At 37.1% G+C, this 19,263-nt stretch overlaps 2 protein-coding genes across 2 annotated transcripts; both read left to right on the top strand.

Moving 5' to 3' along the window:
• Nucleotides 1–8,200: 8,200 nt before the first annotated feature.
• On the top strand, nt 8,201–9,066 carry LOC103405012 (F-box protein SNE-like). Its single transcript, XM_008343983.4, has one exon. The coding sequence runs from the start codon at nt 8,317–8,319 to the stop codon at nt 8,785–8,787; it is 471 nt and encodes a 156-aa protein (XP_008342205.1). The 5' UTR covers nt 8,201–8,316; the 3' UTR covers nt 8,788–9,066.
• A 4,960-nt stretch (nt 9,067–14,026) lies between these two features.
• LOC103405010 (uncharacterized) lies at nt 14,027–17,581 on the top strand. Its single transcript, XM_008343982.4, has 2 exons — nt 14,027–14,406; nt 15,043–17,581. The coding sequence occupies exon 2, from the start codon at nt 15,156–15,158 to the stop codon at nt 17,256–17,258; it is 2,103 nt and encodes a 700-aa protein (XP_008342204.3). The 5' UTR covers nt 14,027–14,406; nt 15,043–15,155; the 3' UTR covers nt 17,259–17,581.
• The last annotated feature ends 1,682 nt before the right edge of the window (nt 17,582–19,263 follow it).

Below are 19,263 nucleotides of genomic sequence, written 5' to 3'. Positions count from 1 at the left end.
CGTGCTAGGTAGAGATAGGAATATACATATAAAGCTTACAGGATCCACTCCCCTAGGCAATATGGGATGTTACATTCCACCCCCCCTTAAGGGCCCGACGTCTTCATCGGCACACTTCCGGCCAGGGATTGGTTCTAATACCAAATTGTCACATCTCGGCCCAAGCCCCTACCACCTCCCAAGCTCAACTCCACTGTAGCACGATATTATCTGCTTTTGGCCTCAACCACGCCCTCACGATTTTGTTTTTAGGAACTCACACGAGAACTTCTCAGTGGGTCACCCATCATGGGATTGCTCTCATGCGAACTCGCTTAACTTTGGAGTTCCGATGGAACCCAAAGTTAGTGAGCTCCCAAAAGGCCTCGTGCTGGGTAGAGATGGAAATATACATATAAGGCTTACAGGATCCACTCCCCTGGGCAATGTGGGATGTTACACAATCAGTATCAGAGAATGCTGAAATATTGATGTCTTGAGATGGTATGTAGGTGATTCCACAATCTAGTGTACCCTGCAAATATCGAAGGATTCTTTTTACCAAAAAGAAATGTGCATTAGTTGGCTCAGTCATATACTGACATACAACATTCACATCATATGATATATCGAGCCTGGTAAATGTCAAATATTGTAGTGTTCCTACTATACTTCTGTATAAAGTTAGATCCTCGATATGTGTTTCTTCTATGACAAGTAATTGGGTATGAGGCCTTGATGGTGTTGGGGTGGTTTACATTAGCTCAATCCTGCCTTATCAATCAATTCCCTGGCATACTTTGACTGATTTATAAACAAACTACCATCTAATTTATATTGAATGTGGAGTCCTAGAAAATATGTCAATATCCCTATGTCTTTTAGATCAAACAGTTCTTCAAGCTGAGTAATGATTGACTGCACATTTGCTTTATTTGAACCAGTTAGAATTATATCATCTACATGCAGTAGTAAGATGATAATATCCTCACCATCATGCTTAATGAACAAGCTTGTATCAAATTGGGACATGGTAAAACCAACAGATGGCAAAACTCTAGTAAATTTTGCATTTCAGGCCCTTGGAGCTTGTTTAAGCCCATAAAACGACTTAACCAACTTGCAAACATGATTAGGATACTTTGAATCGATAAAACCATGTGGTTGCTTCATATAAATCTTTTCTTGAAGTTCTCCGTGTAGAAAAAGCATTCTTTATATCCAGTTGTCTTAGATCCCATTTGTGATAGGTTGTCAAAGCCAATATCAATCTAATTGTGGTATGGAGAACTACTGGACTAAATGTTTCTGAGTAATCAATACCATGCTCTTGAGTGAATCCCTGAGCTACCAATCTTGCCTTATATCGTGCTACACTTCCATCAGGACTCCTCTTTATCTTATACACCCACTTGTTGCCAATTATGGATCGATTGGATGGTGGAGGGACAAGGTTTCAAGTCCCTTGATTTTTTAATGCATCAAACTCTTCTTGCATTGCCTATTGCCATTTAGAATTGGATGTCATAGCTCGAAATGTTTTTGGTTCATCACAATCATGAATATCAGCAATGAATGAAAATCCAACAAAATCATTATCACAAGTATCCTCAATGTGTAATCATTGAAGTTCTGAAATGGAAGCAAGATAAGCAGCATAATTTTTTCTTTCAATAAACCCTGTCTTTAACCTTGTTTGCATAAGGTGTGAATTAATTCATTTTGGTTCTTGAATAAAATCAGAGACTAAAGAAGCACTAGAAGTGAATGGAATGATTGCCTGTAGCTGGTCAGGATTGAAGACATGCAACAAAGGTTGAATTTGATCTTGACCTTGAGAAGGAGCCTGAGAATTCGAGGTTTCAGATCCCTGTGAATGTTCTGTCACTTGTTGATTTGGTGTAGCACCATTACCATTCTCAGAAGAATTATACATTGGAGCTTGTGTAAACCGTCTACATGAAGAACTGGAAGTTGAGCCTGAACCACTCTGAGATTCATGTACTGAAATAGGAATGTGACTTATAGACTGTGTTTCAGTTGGCAAGGTTTGATGTGTTCTGGAAACATAAGTAACATTGACTACAATTAGAGAGTTGGGCACTGTTGATACTTTACTTATCCCTTATGTGATCTTATAGCTACCAATTTTGGCTGGAAAAATAGATGCATCATGTAAAACATGTTTGGAAATTACCAACCTTTTTTATTCCAAATTGTAACAAATAACATCCTTATAACCAGAGGCATAACCAAGAAATAAACTCACAGATGTTCTAGGTTGAAGTTTGGAATCATTGTAATGCCTCAAATATAGATAGACTGCTGACCTAAAGATCTTGAGATCATGCAACTGTGGTGGTTTATTAAACAATGCATAATAAGGGGAAAATATTTGCAAAGTTCTAGTTGGCATTCTATTGATCAAATACATTGCATGAGCACAAGCATAGTACCAAAATTCTTGAGGTAACCCAACAGCATTCATTAAGGTTATAGCAGTTTCAATTATATGGCTATACTTCCTCTCAACTAAACCATTTTGTTGAGGTGTGTAGGGATAAGAAATTCTGTGAACCATTCCTTTTGAAGCAACAAATTCCTTAAACACTTTACTGATAAACTCACCACCCCCATCAAATTGCATACTTTTGATCTTAATACCAAATTGTATCTCAACAAAATTATAAAAGTTGGAAAAACTTCAGATTTATTAAATAGTGAAAAAATCTATACATGTTGAGTACAATCATCCACAAAGGTAACATAAACCTATATCCCTTAATTGATCTAATAGATGTTGGCCCTTAAACATCCATATGAACTCTATCAAAAGGAACAATACATCTCATAGAGTCATTAGAAAAAGGTTTCTTAGCTATTTTCCCACGAATACAAGCAATACACATCCTATGCACATCATTTATAACATGAGATATTTGTGACTTAGCTAACATAACAGATAATACTTCATTTGTTGGATGCCCTAATTTGTGATGTCACACTGAATATTTCACCAACTGTCCAATAAAAGTTGTTGAAGATGAAAAAGTTGATGCATGGATCTGAAATAATTCTCCAGGCTTAATTCTTCCTTGGTACAAGATTTGCTTTGTTGCCCTGTCCTGGACAAAGAACATTGTGTCATCACAAATAAACCAACATTTATTATCTTTACATAGTTGAGTAACTGATAAAAGATTAATTGCTATTGAATGAACATGTAACACTTGTTTCAGTATTAAAGAACTGAATGGGGTTTTTATCATAGTATTGCCAATGTTATTAATCAACAATCCTTGACCATTCCCAATTTTATTGTTTCTGCACCTTCAAAGGGAATAACATTGTTCAAATGTGCAATGTCAGAGGTCATATGATGGGATGCTCCAGTATCAAGAATCCATGTTTGAGAATTCTGTGAAGAGACATTAGTGGGATTGTTTTGAGTAGTCATATAAGAACCTTGATGAGAAGCTTGACCATGATCATATGTACTTGAATATGTTGTAAACATTGCAGAGCCTGGAACTTGATAAGAATAATGTTCCATGAAAGGAGCAGATGCAAAAGAACTACCTTGTTGCTGAGGAATTGGACCAAAAGAAATTGAAGGCATAGATGAGGATGTAGTGAATGTTAGTCCTTGGGAAATAAGTGGTCCAGTAGGTTGATATGCATAATTTCCCCTATGATAACACTCAAGGGCAGTGTGCCCACGTTTTCCACATATCTGACACTCAGTGAAGAATCCAGTATTAGGTGTTTGAGAAGCTCAGAAGAAACAATTTGAAGCTGCATGACCTCTTCTTTGACATATTTGACACTCAGGATGCAAAGTTATCATTGACTTGGTATTTCCAGACCATTTGTTGTTTTGCCTGTATCCATTAGATCCTCAACCTCTGTAATTTGATCTATATCCTCCATTATTCCTCTATTGACCTCCATTGTATGGCCTTTGTTGTTGTTGTTGTCCACCAGATAATTGATTATATGCTAGTTCAGTGTTATTACTTCTAACAAAACCAGTTCCACAGCCAAAATTAGAAACAGGGAAATAAGGAACAATTCCAGGTGGCTGAGAAGTAAAACCAAGTGGCTGAGAAGGAAAATTAGGTGGCTGAGAAGCAAAACCAGGTGGCTGAAAACCATATGGAACCTGAGGCACAACTATAATCCTACCTCCAGTACTAGATTCCACATCAGATAAGTTAGAACTTGAAGCACCATTACTAAACTGAGAACTACCAGAAGAACTAGATGATGCACCATTCATATACAATGCTGACATGCCATGAGATAAGGTATTAATACTGACTTCATTTTCTCTTTTAGCACCGAGTAGTAAAGCCCAAAACTCTTTCATCAAAATAGCAGTATCCCTTGCTGATATCACAATCCTTATAGTCGCATATTCATTTGGCAAACCAGCTATAATGGCATCATTATCTGTAAGAAACTCTCATGCTGCAATCAATTGATCTCTAATACACTTCAACCTTAAAAGATACTTATCCATTAAATCTCCACCCTTCTGAATTGTATGTAACTCAGTTTTTTAGATGATTAACACCAGTTTTGGACATAGAAGCAAATCTTTCCTCAAGATTAGACCAAGCATCTATAGTAGTTCTACAACCAATAACACGTTTAATTGCATCATCACAGAGAGTAGCAATCAATAGACTTAACAAAGCCAAATCCAAAGATTCCCACTCTTGATAATCTTTAGAAACATCTTTAGTCACTCCATTTTCAGCACTGACAGTAAATTTAGGTGGACAATCCACAGATCCATCAAAATGGCCAAACAATTTGTAGCCTTTCAAGACAGACTTAAACTGAAAATCCCACTTAATATAATTGCTATCACTCAGCTTTATAGTGAGCATGCCCAACAAACCTTCAATTTTCACAATAGACGAAACCATGATATCAATCTTAGCAAGAAAACTAAATGTTCAAATGTTTCACAAGAAACATAGGCTAATCTTCAAATTTCAACTAATCACAACATAAATGGCAACATAAATGGGTAGCATCGGCTTTCCACACCCTTAGAAATCAGAATCTTGACTAAGCACAAAAAGCAATTTGCATCGGCCTTGTTGAAATTCAGAGAAAGAGAAAGAGAGAAAACGCTAGAGAGAATAACAAAACTGAATGGTTTTTTCATTAATTGCACATAGTGCTAAACCAACGGTACATATAGAACAATCCTAACTAACTTGCCTATGTGGCTTATCCAATACAACCATTTCTACTGTAACAACCTTATCTCTTCATATATACCAATAGACTGTTGACACCTGTTATTAAGTATGTCATCTAATGCACTGATTTTAGAACCATGGCATCATTGGCTGTAAATTCATTGTTTGTTTTCCAAGACTTTTTCTGTTTACCTTTTCTCTGTTGGTTGTTGTTTGGATCGATTGTTTCCAAGTTTTTATCACTATGTGTTTGGGCAAAGAAACGTTTAGTTTATTCTTCTTGACTTTATTCTTAACCCCAAGCAATTATATCACATAAAAAGAGAGATTGTTGTTATATTAAAAACAAATGGATACTCCTACGAATTTGATCCTAAAATTCATATATTAATGACGTACAAATGTAAAGCCATTTCCAATATAGAACTCATACTCCACACAGTATATTTTTACATATGGAACAAAAAGTTATTGGGTTTTCATCTTTTCTCTCCCAAATATGCACATACTCAAGTTAAAACTCAAATTTGGATTTGAAGTTTAAATATTATATTTAGAGAAGGAAAAATTTATAATTTGTATCACATTGGCGCAGCAACCAGGGCGACTGCCCAGAGTCCCAAAACGTCGAGGGTACAAAGATAAATTGGGAAAACTTGGAGGAGCTTACCGATGGATGGTTTGGATAAGTGTTTTTGTATAAAACTTAGTCATGCGGATATTTTTTTTCTCTTTTACTGTCCTTTTACAAATATGTGGCTTCATAAGAAATGTCATATTTTTGTATCTCTAACAATGAATGGACTTTAAAATATTCAGAAAGAACTGGATACCACATATATTTTTTTCACCACATATATGTTAATGTAGTTACTCATTTTTTTCTTGTGTAAGAAAGAAACTTACCCTAAATCCTTAACATTGAAACATAACATCTTAGTGGAGTTATACTATGACACTTCCTTTAGCGTTGCCATGGGCTTCAAAGAGCTGGTTTATAATCTCAATAGAATCATCACGTGACATGCATGCATTTGTTATTTTTAATAACACCCAAAAAAATGGAAGATGAGAGGGAAGGACATATTCTAGTTGAGAAGGATTTTCACAACCTTAATTTTTTACATACACACCTACATCTATTTTTAGTCTTTGAATTGAATAAATTAAAGAGAATTAAAGAACAAAAACTAACATAAACGTGAAAAGAAAAAAAATTGGGGTGTAGATTTCATTTTCATTCCAATTAAGTTTCCAACTACGATATGATCAACTTGTTCATAGAGCTGAGTGCCAATGCATGATTTGATCAAATGGTAGGATGAAACCTATCTTCTAATAATAGTATACATGTTGACCTATTTATGTGGCACATACTTTACAAACAACATAGTACAAATGACAGTGTTCAGGGGAGTGAGTGAAAACTGTGAAAATTTTCATGTGCTTTACAGGTTTGATCTGCTTGTAGTTTTGCAATTATGTATCAAATTCTTTCTTCACTGCAAAAGAATAGAAAACAGTGCTCTCTCTTTCAAGTGAGTCCAGCAAACAAGTCCAACACAATACAAAACAACTCCCCATGACACACACTCACTCACACTCAGCTCTCTAAATTGCAGGAAATTGTGTGGGGTTATAAAATCTAATGTCAAATCTCAAAGCCTTTTATTTTATAGATTTTTTTTCTGTAATTTGTTATATGCTTTTTGTCTACGAGGACTTGGGTGTTTCCTTTCTGAGCCAAATTCCAAGCTCATGAGGACAAGCAGATAGTTGCTACCTCGTCATCATCTAAAAAGTCTTCTATTGCTGTGGTTGGTATCCAACGCCCTCGTCTCAATTATTTTCTTGCAGAGGAAATTAACTTGTAAACACATCCTCCTATGTGATATAATATCACTTTCTGTGTTCCTTGGAACAAGAAGAAGAAGAAACCCATCATCTGAATCTGATGCAGCATGCCGTTCCTATTTACCTTTCCAATTGGCCTCCACCACTTAATAAGTAAATCACAATTTAGTGAGAGTAGATTATTATTATTATTTTTTTATTTTACAACTACGAAACATATACATCTTGTTAAGATAATGTTACCATCAGTCGTATGTCGTTGCGTTTATTTTGACGAATACTACAAAGTATATATCGTTTCAGATAATGACATAGGCAATCGTATGTGAGTGGGCTAGGAAATTAAAATTAGGGTTCTCACACCATCTACAAAACCCTAGCCACTACCCTACTTACTCTATGGTCCGCAAGCTAGGTTAAAGTAGACGAACACACACAGCGAAGCAATAACCATAGACTTACACTGCTGCACACACAATAACAAATATAAAATCAACAAAAACAACAAACAACAAATCTAGGTACTTAACCCCAAAAAACAATATTCAGCATTGTTTCCAGTTATTTGTGCCTTGGAACTTTTCCTTTGGCCTTTTCGCTCTTCCCTCGATACCCACACTAGACATTTACACTACGTACCCCAACCTTCCCACTCCAGCCCAAAGCTTCAACTCCTTTTCTTAATTAATTAAACTTAATTTTTTTTATTTAATTAATTAAAGTTTCTCGTCAACCAAAAAATATAGCCAAGAGTACTATTAGGGAGGGACGGACACCAAACACATTCACCCAATTTATATGTGCATTGTGATTAGTAAGTAAACTATCAACATGTATACTGATAGATTATTTAGTTAACATATTTGATGACTCAAAATATTATTGCTTAGCTAAATTTTTTTTTTTTTACATGCTATCGATAGTATTAATTTACAATATCTCATGCATGGATATTGACCAGTATTGACGATAAGTTGATCAAACAACCTCAACCCTAAAAACCAAAAGAAAACTATCTCTCTCTCTCTCTCTCTCTCTCTCTCTCTCTCTCTCTCTCTCTCTCTCTCTCATGCGCAATGCAAAACCCCTTAACGGCTACAAACTACACCCATTTCATGCACAGGCCTATATAAATATATAAACCCTTTAGTCTCTCATCACTTATTCTCCTCTCTCTCTCATCACTCTCTCTATCTCTCTCTGGTGCAAGTGTAGTTTGCATCACCTAGCTAGTTAGCGCCACTATATAACACCACCAAAAACCACCATGGATCAAAACCAAAACACATCATCACGAGAAAGTAAAGAGAAAAGATCCAAGTTCTTCATCAACGACCACATTGACATCCTCGTCGAAATCCTCAAACGCCTCGATGGCCCCTCCCTTGGCGTCGCCGCCTGCGTCTGCCGCCTCTGGTCCACCGTCGCCCGCAACGACTCCCTCTGGGAGCATCTATGCTTCCGCCACGTCTCATCTCCCCCTTCTTCCTCCGTGAAACCCGTCGTCGTTGCCCTCGGCGGCTACAAGAGGCTCTACAGGGTCTGCGTCCGCCCTGTTCTGAGTCGACTCAGCGACTCGGACATGGTCAGAAGAGTCTGGACTCGGGACGAGGTTCAGCTCTCTCTGTCTCTGTTCTGCGTTGATTACTACGAGAGAAGCGGGAGGCTCAGCGGCGGAGGTGGCGGGGATGCGTCCGCATCTTCTCTCATGTTCCTCTGCAACACCGTGAATGTGTGATTCGTTGACTTTAGAGCACTTTTGACTGTAGTGGGTCCCGGTGAGAGTAACAATAGTATACATATCGATTTTATTTATAAAAAAAATGATGATTTTTTATATTTTTACTACTAGGGTTACTAAATAATTGTGACGATTTATTATTTTGGAAGGGAAAAAGGTAAGAAGGTAGAACCAACTTATTTAGTTTATTTTATTTTTTAATTCTTAATTTTTGGCATCGGTAGTACCTAATTCCTATGTTTAATAATAAGTTTCTTGTAATTTTATTATAACAAATTGGTATATTTGCTTCTGATTTATTTTTAAATAAATTGGGACTCAGAATCTTTGGGAGGCTAAGCACGTCTAGACAAAAAAAAGTGGGTAGTGCCAAAATTTAGTGGATCCTCTTTTCCTTTTGTTTCTACTGGCAAGGAGATTCCCAATCAAATGCACTCCAAATGAAAACGATTGTTCTTTATTTTATTTTAGTTAAGGAAAACTAATGAAAATAATTTGAAAATTTTGAGTTTTAACGATAATGATAAAATAAAGGGTAAAATAAATAGTATCATTATTAACCTTTTAGTATAAAAATATGTTTTTTTTTGTTAAAATAAATATTACCATAAACTTTTTGTTAAAATTTCTTTTTATTTATGATACTTTATCAAATATTAAGTCACTGGAGTCAGCACAATAGTAAGAGTAAGTAGAGCGATAAGTAAGAATAGATATTTATAGTTCGAAACCGTCCAATACAATCGCAAAAACCCTAGTTGTGCAACGGCATGCTAGAAAGTGCTGAAGCCCCTTTGACTTGAAAAGACAAGCTTGTGAGAAAACGTTATGTTTGGCATGGTAGGCCACAAAGAACCAATTCTTCTCCCAATAGCAAATTAGCAATTTAGCGATCAATTGTTTTAGAGTCTGTGTCCGTTGTAAAGTGAGATATGGGCCACAAAACCGGTGATTGAGACTGAACAAACCTAATCTACTGGGTGGTCCAACAAATATGTGATCATTGACTCATGATGTTTCATTTTCCTTACTTTAACACCCTTCTCACTCCAATTTCCGACCAGCCCTCCTTTACCTCATTTCCAAATCCCTAGATGGCTTAATGCATTTAAATCTGCTAGTCATGGGCGAGTCATGTGGGGTTTGTAGTAGTGTGATCGTAACACTGTCATGTTTGTAGAGAAAGACGTAGGTTATAAATCGAATGACCAGCAAGTTAATCAGTAAAATGATATTAGATTTTTTATTGTGTAAACTTCTAGTAATTAATAAACATATAATCACATGATAATCTCAAAGTAGTTTGGAATTCTCAACTCGAGTTTGAATTCCACGAACGCATTTTTCGGAGATATTGGTTTTGCTTTGGTGTACTATTTGACCTGAATGGCCAAAAGTATGCTACCTCTGCATGTGCGATTGGAGCTACATAAGAAAATAGATTAATCTACTATCAGTATATCATAGAACACCTCTTATAGGAACGGCACATCGTTAAACTGTTGATATGCTTCTCAATATTATATATATTTTTTGATATTAAATAGTCGAACTGGCCAGCTACTTGGTCTAAACCAAATTTGTCTCAATGTTGTGTTACTAATGTTGTACCCATCTAATGAAAGAATAGGGCCTTTGGTATGGTTAATGAGCTATATAATGATCATCCATGGAAAGTAAAAATCCAAAAAAATTAAACCTCTTTTTTTTGGTGGGGTGGGGGGTAGGCTTCGGATCTCTTCCTCCAAAGCTTACAGATCAATTTATTCGGGCCCTTGAAATTTGATCCAAAGGCCAAACACAGAGAAGTTAGTAAAAACTTTTAAAAGTTATAATAATTTTTTGTCGTTAGATCAAATTTTAAGGACCCGGATCATTTGATGGGAAAGAGATCTTCTCCGGATCCCTTCCACAAAGTCCACCAAAGCAACAAATCTGAGCATTTGAAATTTGATCTAATGGCTAAAGTTATTATCACTTTTAAAGTGGGCTCCTGTTTGTAGCCGTTTGATCAAATTTCAAAAGTCCAGATTTGTGGTCTTGGTGGATTTAATAAAAAGGGATCTGTTACGGTGTTTTTTTTTTTTTGGGGGGGGGGGGGGGTGGTGGTGGTGGTAAGAAGATAGTATATCATTTTACAAGGTTGGGTATCTGTTCAATTTAATACCAGACAAAATTTATGGGGCAAAAGAAGAAGAATAAATATCAATTGAAAAAAAAAAAGAAAAAAGAAAAAAGCACCAGACAAACTGTGGTGTGGTGTGGTCCCATCCGTAGTATAAATAAATTTTGCTTTAGGATATTTTTTTTTTCAAATGTTAAGATTTTATTAGATTAGGTATTAGATTATTAGCCATTAACGGTGTTAGAAATTATGTCATTATGTAAGAGCTCAATACTTTTTTATCACTGTGATAAAAAGTCACTTGTAATTTTGATCTAGAATATTGATAACTACTATTGTGGAATTACAGTCAAGACCTCTACTCAATTCATGCATATTAACTCATTTTCAATAATTCACTATTGAATTTTTACATTTTTACTATCTTAAGATAACTCCAGAGAGAGAGAGAGAGAGTCAAAATTACTGTTATTTGTAGTAGAATTCCAATTTTGACCCAACATGTAAGGTAAAGGTGGTGATGTTGAAGTAGTATATGTCACATCCACAAAAGGGTTCAGCACATATGAATTAGTTACATTATTCTTGAAAACAATCTTGCTCAAATAGGAGATCAAATTTTCCGCACTCAAAATGAGTGTAGTTTTTATGTTGTTCCAATTAATAACTGATACGTGTTTATAAATTTAATTTTTCTTAACTTTATTATCATAAATTTAATATGTACCAAATATCAATTGGTGCTACAACTATGTCACACCAATTTTGGATGCAAAAATTTTGATCTCACCAAAGAGCCAAGTAAAAAAAGAATCATATATGAATTGTTACGTCAACGTTACAAAGAGTTACTTGATATGCTAACTAACATGATATGTGTTAGCTAGTCTAAAAAAAAAAAAAAAAAACATGATATGTGATAGGTGTGGATGCTATCAATAACTAATGAAACTCCAACAATGGAAGGTGGTTAGGCATTTCTCCTTTTCAATACACCAAAAGTAATTACAATAAACTAAGGGGTGTGCTATCCACACACCCATTTTTACTTCTCCTACACCCCTTGTTAATTTTTGTCCTTTGATATTCTTTAATTCATCCGATCCGACAGTCGAAAATTAAAAGGGTGTGAGAGAAGTAAAAAAGGGTGTGTGGATATCACACCCCTAAACTAAATGTCGTTAGGGTCCAAAAAATATTTCGCTTAGAAGCCCAATTAGCTCAATCATTATATATTCATAGCAAACGAAGCTAAATTCATGCGTAGAGTGAAAAATAAATAAATCAACCAAAATTGTCCTTGGGATTATTATAACTCTTTTTTGGTCCCTGAGATTTGAAATCAATAGAAGTGGTCTTTGAGTTTGTTCACCATCAATTATTTTGGTTCTCAATGAAAAATCTCAATTAAAGAAGGATAAAATAACAAAAATTTCCGAAATTTTTTATCAAATTATTTTGGCCCATTGTTTACTAAATTTGGGGTATTTTTACCATTTTAGTCCTTACTTAACACAATTTTTCACAAATGACCAAAATGATTGATGGTGAACAAACTCATAGACTACTTCTAGGGGGAGGGGAGTTCGGCTATGCCACACAATGGGCTTGGTATTGAGTTTGCTATCTACAAGATTCGAACATAAGACATCTCACTCACAAGTGAAAGAATAATATCACTATACCGTAGTACTGAGTAGCAAGAGAAGGGAAGACTTTAACAAAACAAGAAGAAGAGAGAAAACCAAGGTATTGTCCAATTAGGATTTTGAGGAATTCCCCCGTTGATAAATTGAAGCCTTCTACACGCTTAAATGGGAGATGAACCAAGTAGAGCAAGCAATCTTAAAGTGCTGGAAAACCCTAAATCATGAGATTTAGCATTTCTTTCGTTCTGACCTTTGTCATAAGCCTCCCTTACCCTTTAACATTACCCTTCATTAGAAACCCTAATTAGCCACTTCAAAACCAGCAACCATCAACAATATCTCTCTCACATCAATTTAGTGGGCTTTCAGCTCTCACACCACGCATCATTCAAGTAAATTATAATTTGTTGTTATAATTATTCAATTATTGTTAATAAGAGTTGTTGAATTATCTGGAATATCTCCTGAGACACACTTTTCTTTCAAGGTATCTCAAGGCCTGATGCCGGAAACGAACTAGGGGAGTTAAGCGTCTTAAAGCCCAAGTTCTACTTGATCAAAAGGTCCCCAACAAATACTCATGGCTTTTTTATTTTTGTGGAATTAGGGAAGTCATGAATCAGGAAGAGAGAAAACGAATGGTTAAGAATTGTTAAGTATTTGATAACAGATTTTACTGTGTAACACACATTTGTTTAAAATGCAAGGAAATCAAGAACCAGAATAATCCAAATATCTCATTCCATGTAAGTAAACAATGTTGTTAGCGTCATAAACAATAATTGGTATTCTATGATTAAGGTTAAGGTAATTTTGACAAAAACCACCAAGGCGAAGCTAAACAACATACGCCAACCGAATATTTGATCTACATCACCACCGACTATGGATTGAAGCATCAATTAGAGAATGGGGTTAAATTGTTAGTTGTTAGGAGGCAGATAGATAGAAGTCGAACCTGCCCCAAGGTGCATAGGCATTATTATTTTTTGTCATTGCGGTGAAGTATATATACGTTCTAATAGTTGATTAACATAGTAATTAGAATTCAAATTTTGAGATTTTTTTTGTTATTTAGTACTACGCATATAATGACGAATATCAACAACTTTACACAATTTTCATAGGAATAATGTTATTTACACATTTATTTTTACTTCCTACACATCCTTATTAATTTTTAACCGTTGACTTTCTTCAATCATAATCCAACGACCGAAAATTGAGATGGGTTTGCGGAAAATAAAACTGCGTGTGTGGAAAAATTATTCTTGTCATTCAAAGGGATTTTAATCAAATGAAGCCATTACCAAATCTCAGCCAAATAAGTTGATTAAACAATTAGCTTAATCCAAAGTCCACTTCTTCTGCCCACTACCAAACACTCCTCAAATCCAAACGGAAAAAAGTAACGCCCATAACGCACGGCAGCGGAAAATAGCAAACCCCACCATTAAATACTATTAACACACTGTTTATTCTCACTCGAAATAAAAAAAATTCAAACCATTTTATTACCAAAAATAAATCCTGTCCAAATCTCCGACACCTATATCGACGGAATCGCCAATCCCCCGCCGTCGATCGCCGCATTCAGCCATCCCAGCCCCAAATCCGCCGACCCAAACACCCGATTTCGCATCACAAACCCTAAAAAATAGAAACTTTACTGTTTGGTAAACTTTCTTTGCACTTTGGGGTTATTAAAAATGAGTTTCTCTAGTGATTTGTGCTTTCGATACGGTGAGATTTGCAATTAGCTGAGCTTTCTTGATTTTGCTCGAGCTCCCAAGTACACGTGGCGATCTGGGTTTTCTTCACCTTCATTCAGCTCAAATTTCAGTGAGTCAAATTTTTTTTACCGTTTACTTTGATTTTGTGCTGAATTTTTAATCTGGGTTAATAATATACTGGATTTTGGATTTCGATAGCTGTGCATGTTTGAAAAGCTATGTAATTTATGGAATTTGTGGAATTTGGGGCTGGATTTGGAAAATTGAGCTTATGTGCATGCTTGTTAGTGGGTTTGAAGTGCTAGATTCTTCTGTTTTGGTACCTGGTTTAAGGGTGTTTGGCTTCCGAGAAAAAACTGAGGCAAATGAAGGAAAATTTAATCTTGATTTTATTGCATTTATGTTACATGGATCGTCATTTTTTTGTTTGTGAAAAAAGGTCAAATCTTGACAATTATAAGCCGTTTTGGTAATTGGGTTAGTATTGAATTGATTGGCATTGCTTCTTGGTTGATATTTTATATTTGAGACCAAAACAGTAGCTTTATTTTGGTTGAGATTTGAACTTGAATTTTGTTTTAGTTTGGTAAATGATTTCTGCATTTATTTTTTCCTAAATGATTCTGCATTTATGGTTATTAATAAGTCTTAATTAGAGAAATTTGAATGGCTTAGCCAGTCACAGTGCTGATAGAAAAAATATTGACGTTTGATACTCATAAACATTCTTACTTTATCTTTGCAGGAATGAAAATGTGGTTACATATGAGAATTCAGCTATTTCTACAGTTAAGCATATTGTGTTGGTCGTAGATTCTGTTTCGAGATTTTTGGTTTTTAAGTGATCTCTATTCCTCCATGGAAGTTAACATAGAGGAGGCTCTCAAAGCGAAAGAGACCGCTGAGAAGCGATTTTTTGAGAAAGATTTTACAGGTGCTCTCACTTATGCAGTAAAAGCTAAGTCACTGTACCCTGAACTTGAGGGCATATCTCATATGCTAGCCACGTTTGACGTTTATGTTGCTTCTGAGGCAAAATATTATGGTGAAATGGATCATTATAAAATTCTTGGACTGAAGCCTTCTGCAAGTAAAGATGCAGTGAAGAAGCAGTACAAAAAGATGGCTGTGTTGCTCCACCCTGATAAGAACAAATGCGTGGGAGCTGATGGGGCTTTCAAACTTGTTTCTGAAGCAGTTACTGTGTTGTCCGACACTGCCAAGAGAAGGTTGTATGATCTTCAGAGAAACAAACAATTAGCAGCTACAGGTAATCAGCCCAATTTGTCTTCAGTTCACGCTGGTGGGGTTCAAGGTTTCAACAATTGTTCCAGTTCATCAGTATCTCATGGTAGACTTGACACTTTCTGGACCGTTTGCACTTCTTGCAAGGTTCAGTATGAGTATCTCCGCAAGTATGTGAACAAAAGACTTTCATGTAAAAACTGCCGAGGCATTTTCATTGCTGTGGAATCTGGGGCAGCCCCAGCAAATGGTTCTTTTCCTTATACTCCTTGTCCTTGGCCGTATGTGCCTAGTAATGGGTATGGGAATCATGGATTTGATGGGGTTACATATGTTCCAAGCAATGGTACCTTTTTCCCAGGAAATGGGATCTCAGGTTTTCATTCTGGACATGGGTATGAATATACTTCAAATATGTCGTTTCAGTGGAACTCATATTCTGGAACCTCAGCTGGTGTTGCAGCTCTTCATGGGTCATCGGCTATATCCCCTGATGCTGTTTATCAGTCAAATGGAAATGTTAAGAAAGCTAGAGAGAAGGTGAAATCAAGAGTGAATGGAAAACGTTCTGTTACAAATGTTGTGGCTAAAGTGGATCTGACCGTGCCTGCTAGCTGTAATCAGCCACCTGAATCTAAGAGCAATGGACGGGATAAGAGAAGGAAACTTACTGTGGGAGCGAGTTTTAGAAATGGGCTTGATGAAAAAGTATCAAAATCTGCTTTAGAAGCAAAACTAGCCAATGGAAATGGGAGTATTGGAAGTGATCAGAAAATTCTTAGTTCAAGGGAACTTCCAACTAGACGTTGCTCCATGGCACCGGCTTTTGATACGAAGAAGTTGTTGCTTGAAAAGGCAAGAACTGAAATTTTGAAGAAATTGGCTGAGTTTAAGTTGGCATCAGAAGCAGCAGCTGCTGTAAAGAACACAGAAAGAGAGGCTGAAGTGCGTCAACCAGAAGTTGCACAAGCACAGAAATTAGAGATAAAGAATACTGAGCCCCTCTGCATAACTGTCCCTGACCCCGACTTCCATGATTTTGATAAAGATAGGTCAGAGGAATCTTTCAAGCCAAAGCAAATTTGGGCTTTGTATGATGAAGAAGATGGTATGCCTCGCCTGTACTGTCTGATTCGTGAAGTGGTTTCGCTAAAACCATTCAAGTTAGTCATCACTTACTTGGGCTCTAAAACTGATAGTGAATTCGGGTCCGTGAACTGGCTAGATTGTGGGTTTACCAAATCCTGTGGAAATTTTAGGGCACGGAATCTTGATGTCATTGAGCATGTTAACATTTTCTCTCATGCTTTGAGCCGGGAGAAAGCAGGCAGAGGAGGCTGTGTTCGGATATACCCCAGAAGCGGGGACATTTGGGCTATGTATCGAAACTGGTCAAATAATTGGGACAGATCGACTCCAGCTGAAGTGAGGCACCAGTACATAATGGTGGAAGTTCTTGATGATTACTCCGAAGATCTTGGTGTCTGCGTATCCCCCCTTGTGAAACTGGCTGGATTCAAGACAGTATACCAAAGCAATACGGACAAAGCGGCCATCCAATGGATTCCAAAAAGAGAGATGCTACGCTTCTCGCACCAGGTGCCATCGTGGTTACTCAAGGGAGAAGAGAGTAACCTGCCCGGTAAGTGCTGGGATCTTGATCCAGCTGCAACTCCCGACGAGCTTCTTCACGCCGCGGTGGAAACCGAAGCTTAAGCAAAACATGCTAAAACCGGGAAAGCAAGAGTTACTCGGGAGTTGTTCGGTGTAGCATTCTTCAGACAAAATGTAGGTTTTAACTGTACAAATATGTCACCCTTTGGCAAGAGGCCAGAGCAACATAAACCTCAAATGATTTTAGGGGGTGCTATGTTTACCCGGTAAAAACTTGTGACAACAGTTTCAGAGTCTAATGACTGATTTGTTTTACATGATTACGCTCATAGTTGTCCTGTGACTTGTCCAGGAGAGTTGTAACACCTTATTCAGGACAGATTGGGAAATCAACAGTTATTTAATTGGGCAATTTTTACTTTTAATCTGAATTCTTGCTAACTGAGATCACCTCTTCCTCTTCTCTCGCCTTCATTATATTTGCATCTCCACCATTTTCAGCTTTTTAGCCTTGGACTCTTAAGTTTGAGTGAATTATATACAAGTTCAAGTTGGCTCTGCTTCTTCTGGAGTTCCAATGCTTACAACCCACATCGTGTTCATGGCAGAGACGCACTAAGGTTTTGGTGATCAATTAGGTAAGTTTGCTTTCCATTTGCTCACTCCAAACAGTGAATAAAGCAATCCTAACCCTCCCACACCCTCCCCAGATGAGATCTCACCTTCTTTCTCTATTTCACCATCACTTAATGATTTATAACCACTGAATCATCCACCACGAATTTTGCACACCACCGACTCCTCTTCCCATGGCAATCTTGCAAAAATTCAAGCTCTTGCAACTCAATGCTCAATCGCAGAATCCCTACACAGAGCCCGTCGGCCAGCCTAGTCATTCACCTCCTCCGCCGCAAGACCCCCTCACCCGCCGAACGGTGGATGATTCAGTGGTTAGATGCCCGAGATCAAATAATCTCAATCGTTCACATAAAATCATGGGGCTGATATCACTCTTCTTCTTATCTCTCATTTTCACGTCTTTCATCTCCACCATTTTCTCATAGTCCACCCTACTCTACCATTTTCACAGCCACGATTGTCGTCGTCGATGGGGGAGACTATGAGAAATTGGTCTAGCGAGATAAACGACGACGATCCATGCAGGTGAAAATAAGGTAGCTTGAATTTTTGTAGGATCGCCATGGGATGAGTCGGTGGTTTGCAAAATTTGTAGTGGTGATTCAATGGTTAGGAATCATTAAGTGGGGGTGGAGTGGATAGAGAATGTGAGATCTGATCTGGGAACGTGGAAGGATTATGATTGTTTTATTCGTTAGCAAATAGAAAACAAACTTACCAAATTGTTTACCAAGGCCGTAACACTTCATCTCCGCCATGAACTCGATCTGGGTTATAAGCATTGTAACCCCATAAGATTTGGGTTATAAGCATTGTCAGTCGGTCTCAGACTTAGACGCCATAGCCAAAAAGCTAAAACTGGTAGAGATGCATATGTAATGAAGGAGGGACAAGAGGAACAGTGATCTTAGCCGCATTTATTTTACGTGAACGACTGAGATTATTTGATCTAAATGGTCTGCATGAAGAGAATTTGGACAAGATCTTGATCCCAATTTCACAACTATCAAAAGAAAAAAGAAAAGAGAAAAAAAAAATTTGAAAACAACTATGTTTTGGGACATAGATTCTAGGGTTGGTTCGGGTTAGGATCCTGAACCGAAACCCAAACCAATCATCCTCACCACTAGAATCAATGCTCAATTCAAAATCAATGGCAAGGAAGATGTGGGACTTGATGAGGGACAACACCGAAGCTTCAAATTGCGTCATATCGCGCAAAGCGCTACCCTGATGTTCTTGATTTTGCACGCCGCCAACCGCGCGACACCCAACCCATCCTTGTCCCTCAAGAGCTTGTTGCGGAAGTTTAGGGTCTGAACCGAATCTAGAATCAGGAACCTCCAAGGGACGATTTGGTGAGAAGTAAGCAACTTGGCCACAGCGCAACATCTCTCGACGACGATTGGGCACTAGAAGGAGACGAGGAGGGTTGGGGGTTTAGGGTTTTGGGGGTTTTGGAGGGAGT

The sequence above is a fragment of the Malus domestica genome, chromosome 17, assembly GCF_042453785.1.
Source record: "Malus domestica chromosome 17, GDT2T_hap1".
NCBI classification, from domain to species: Eukaryota; Viridiplantae; Streptophyta; class Magnoliopsida; order Rosales; family Rosaceae; genus Malus; species Malus domestica.
Note: the sequence above shows the minus strand (reverse complement) of the source record. Positions and strands in the feature narration are given on the sequence as shown.

Excerpts from the sequence above, each read along its gene's own strand:
- LOC103405012 (XM_008343983.4), top strand. The coding sequence starts at position 8,317 with ATGGATCAAAACCAAAACACATCATCACGAGAAAGTAAAGAGAAAAGA.
- LOC103405010 (XM_008343982.4), top strand. The coding sequence starts at position 15,156 with ATGGAAGTTAACATAGAGGAGGCTCTCAAAGCGAAAGAGACCGCTGAG.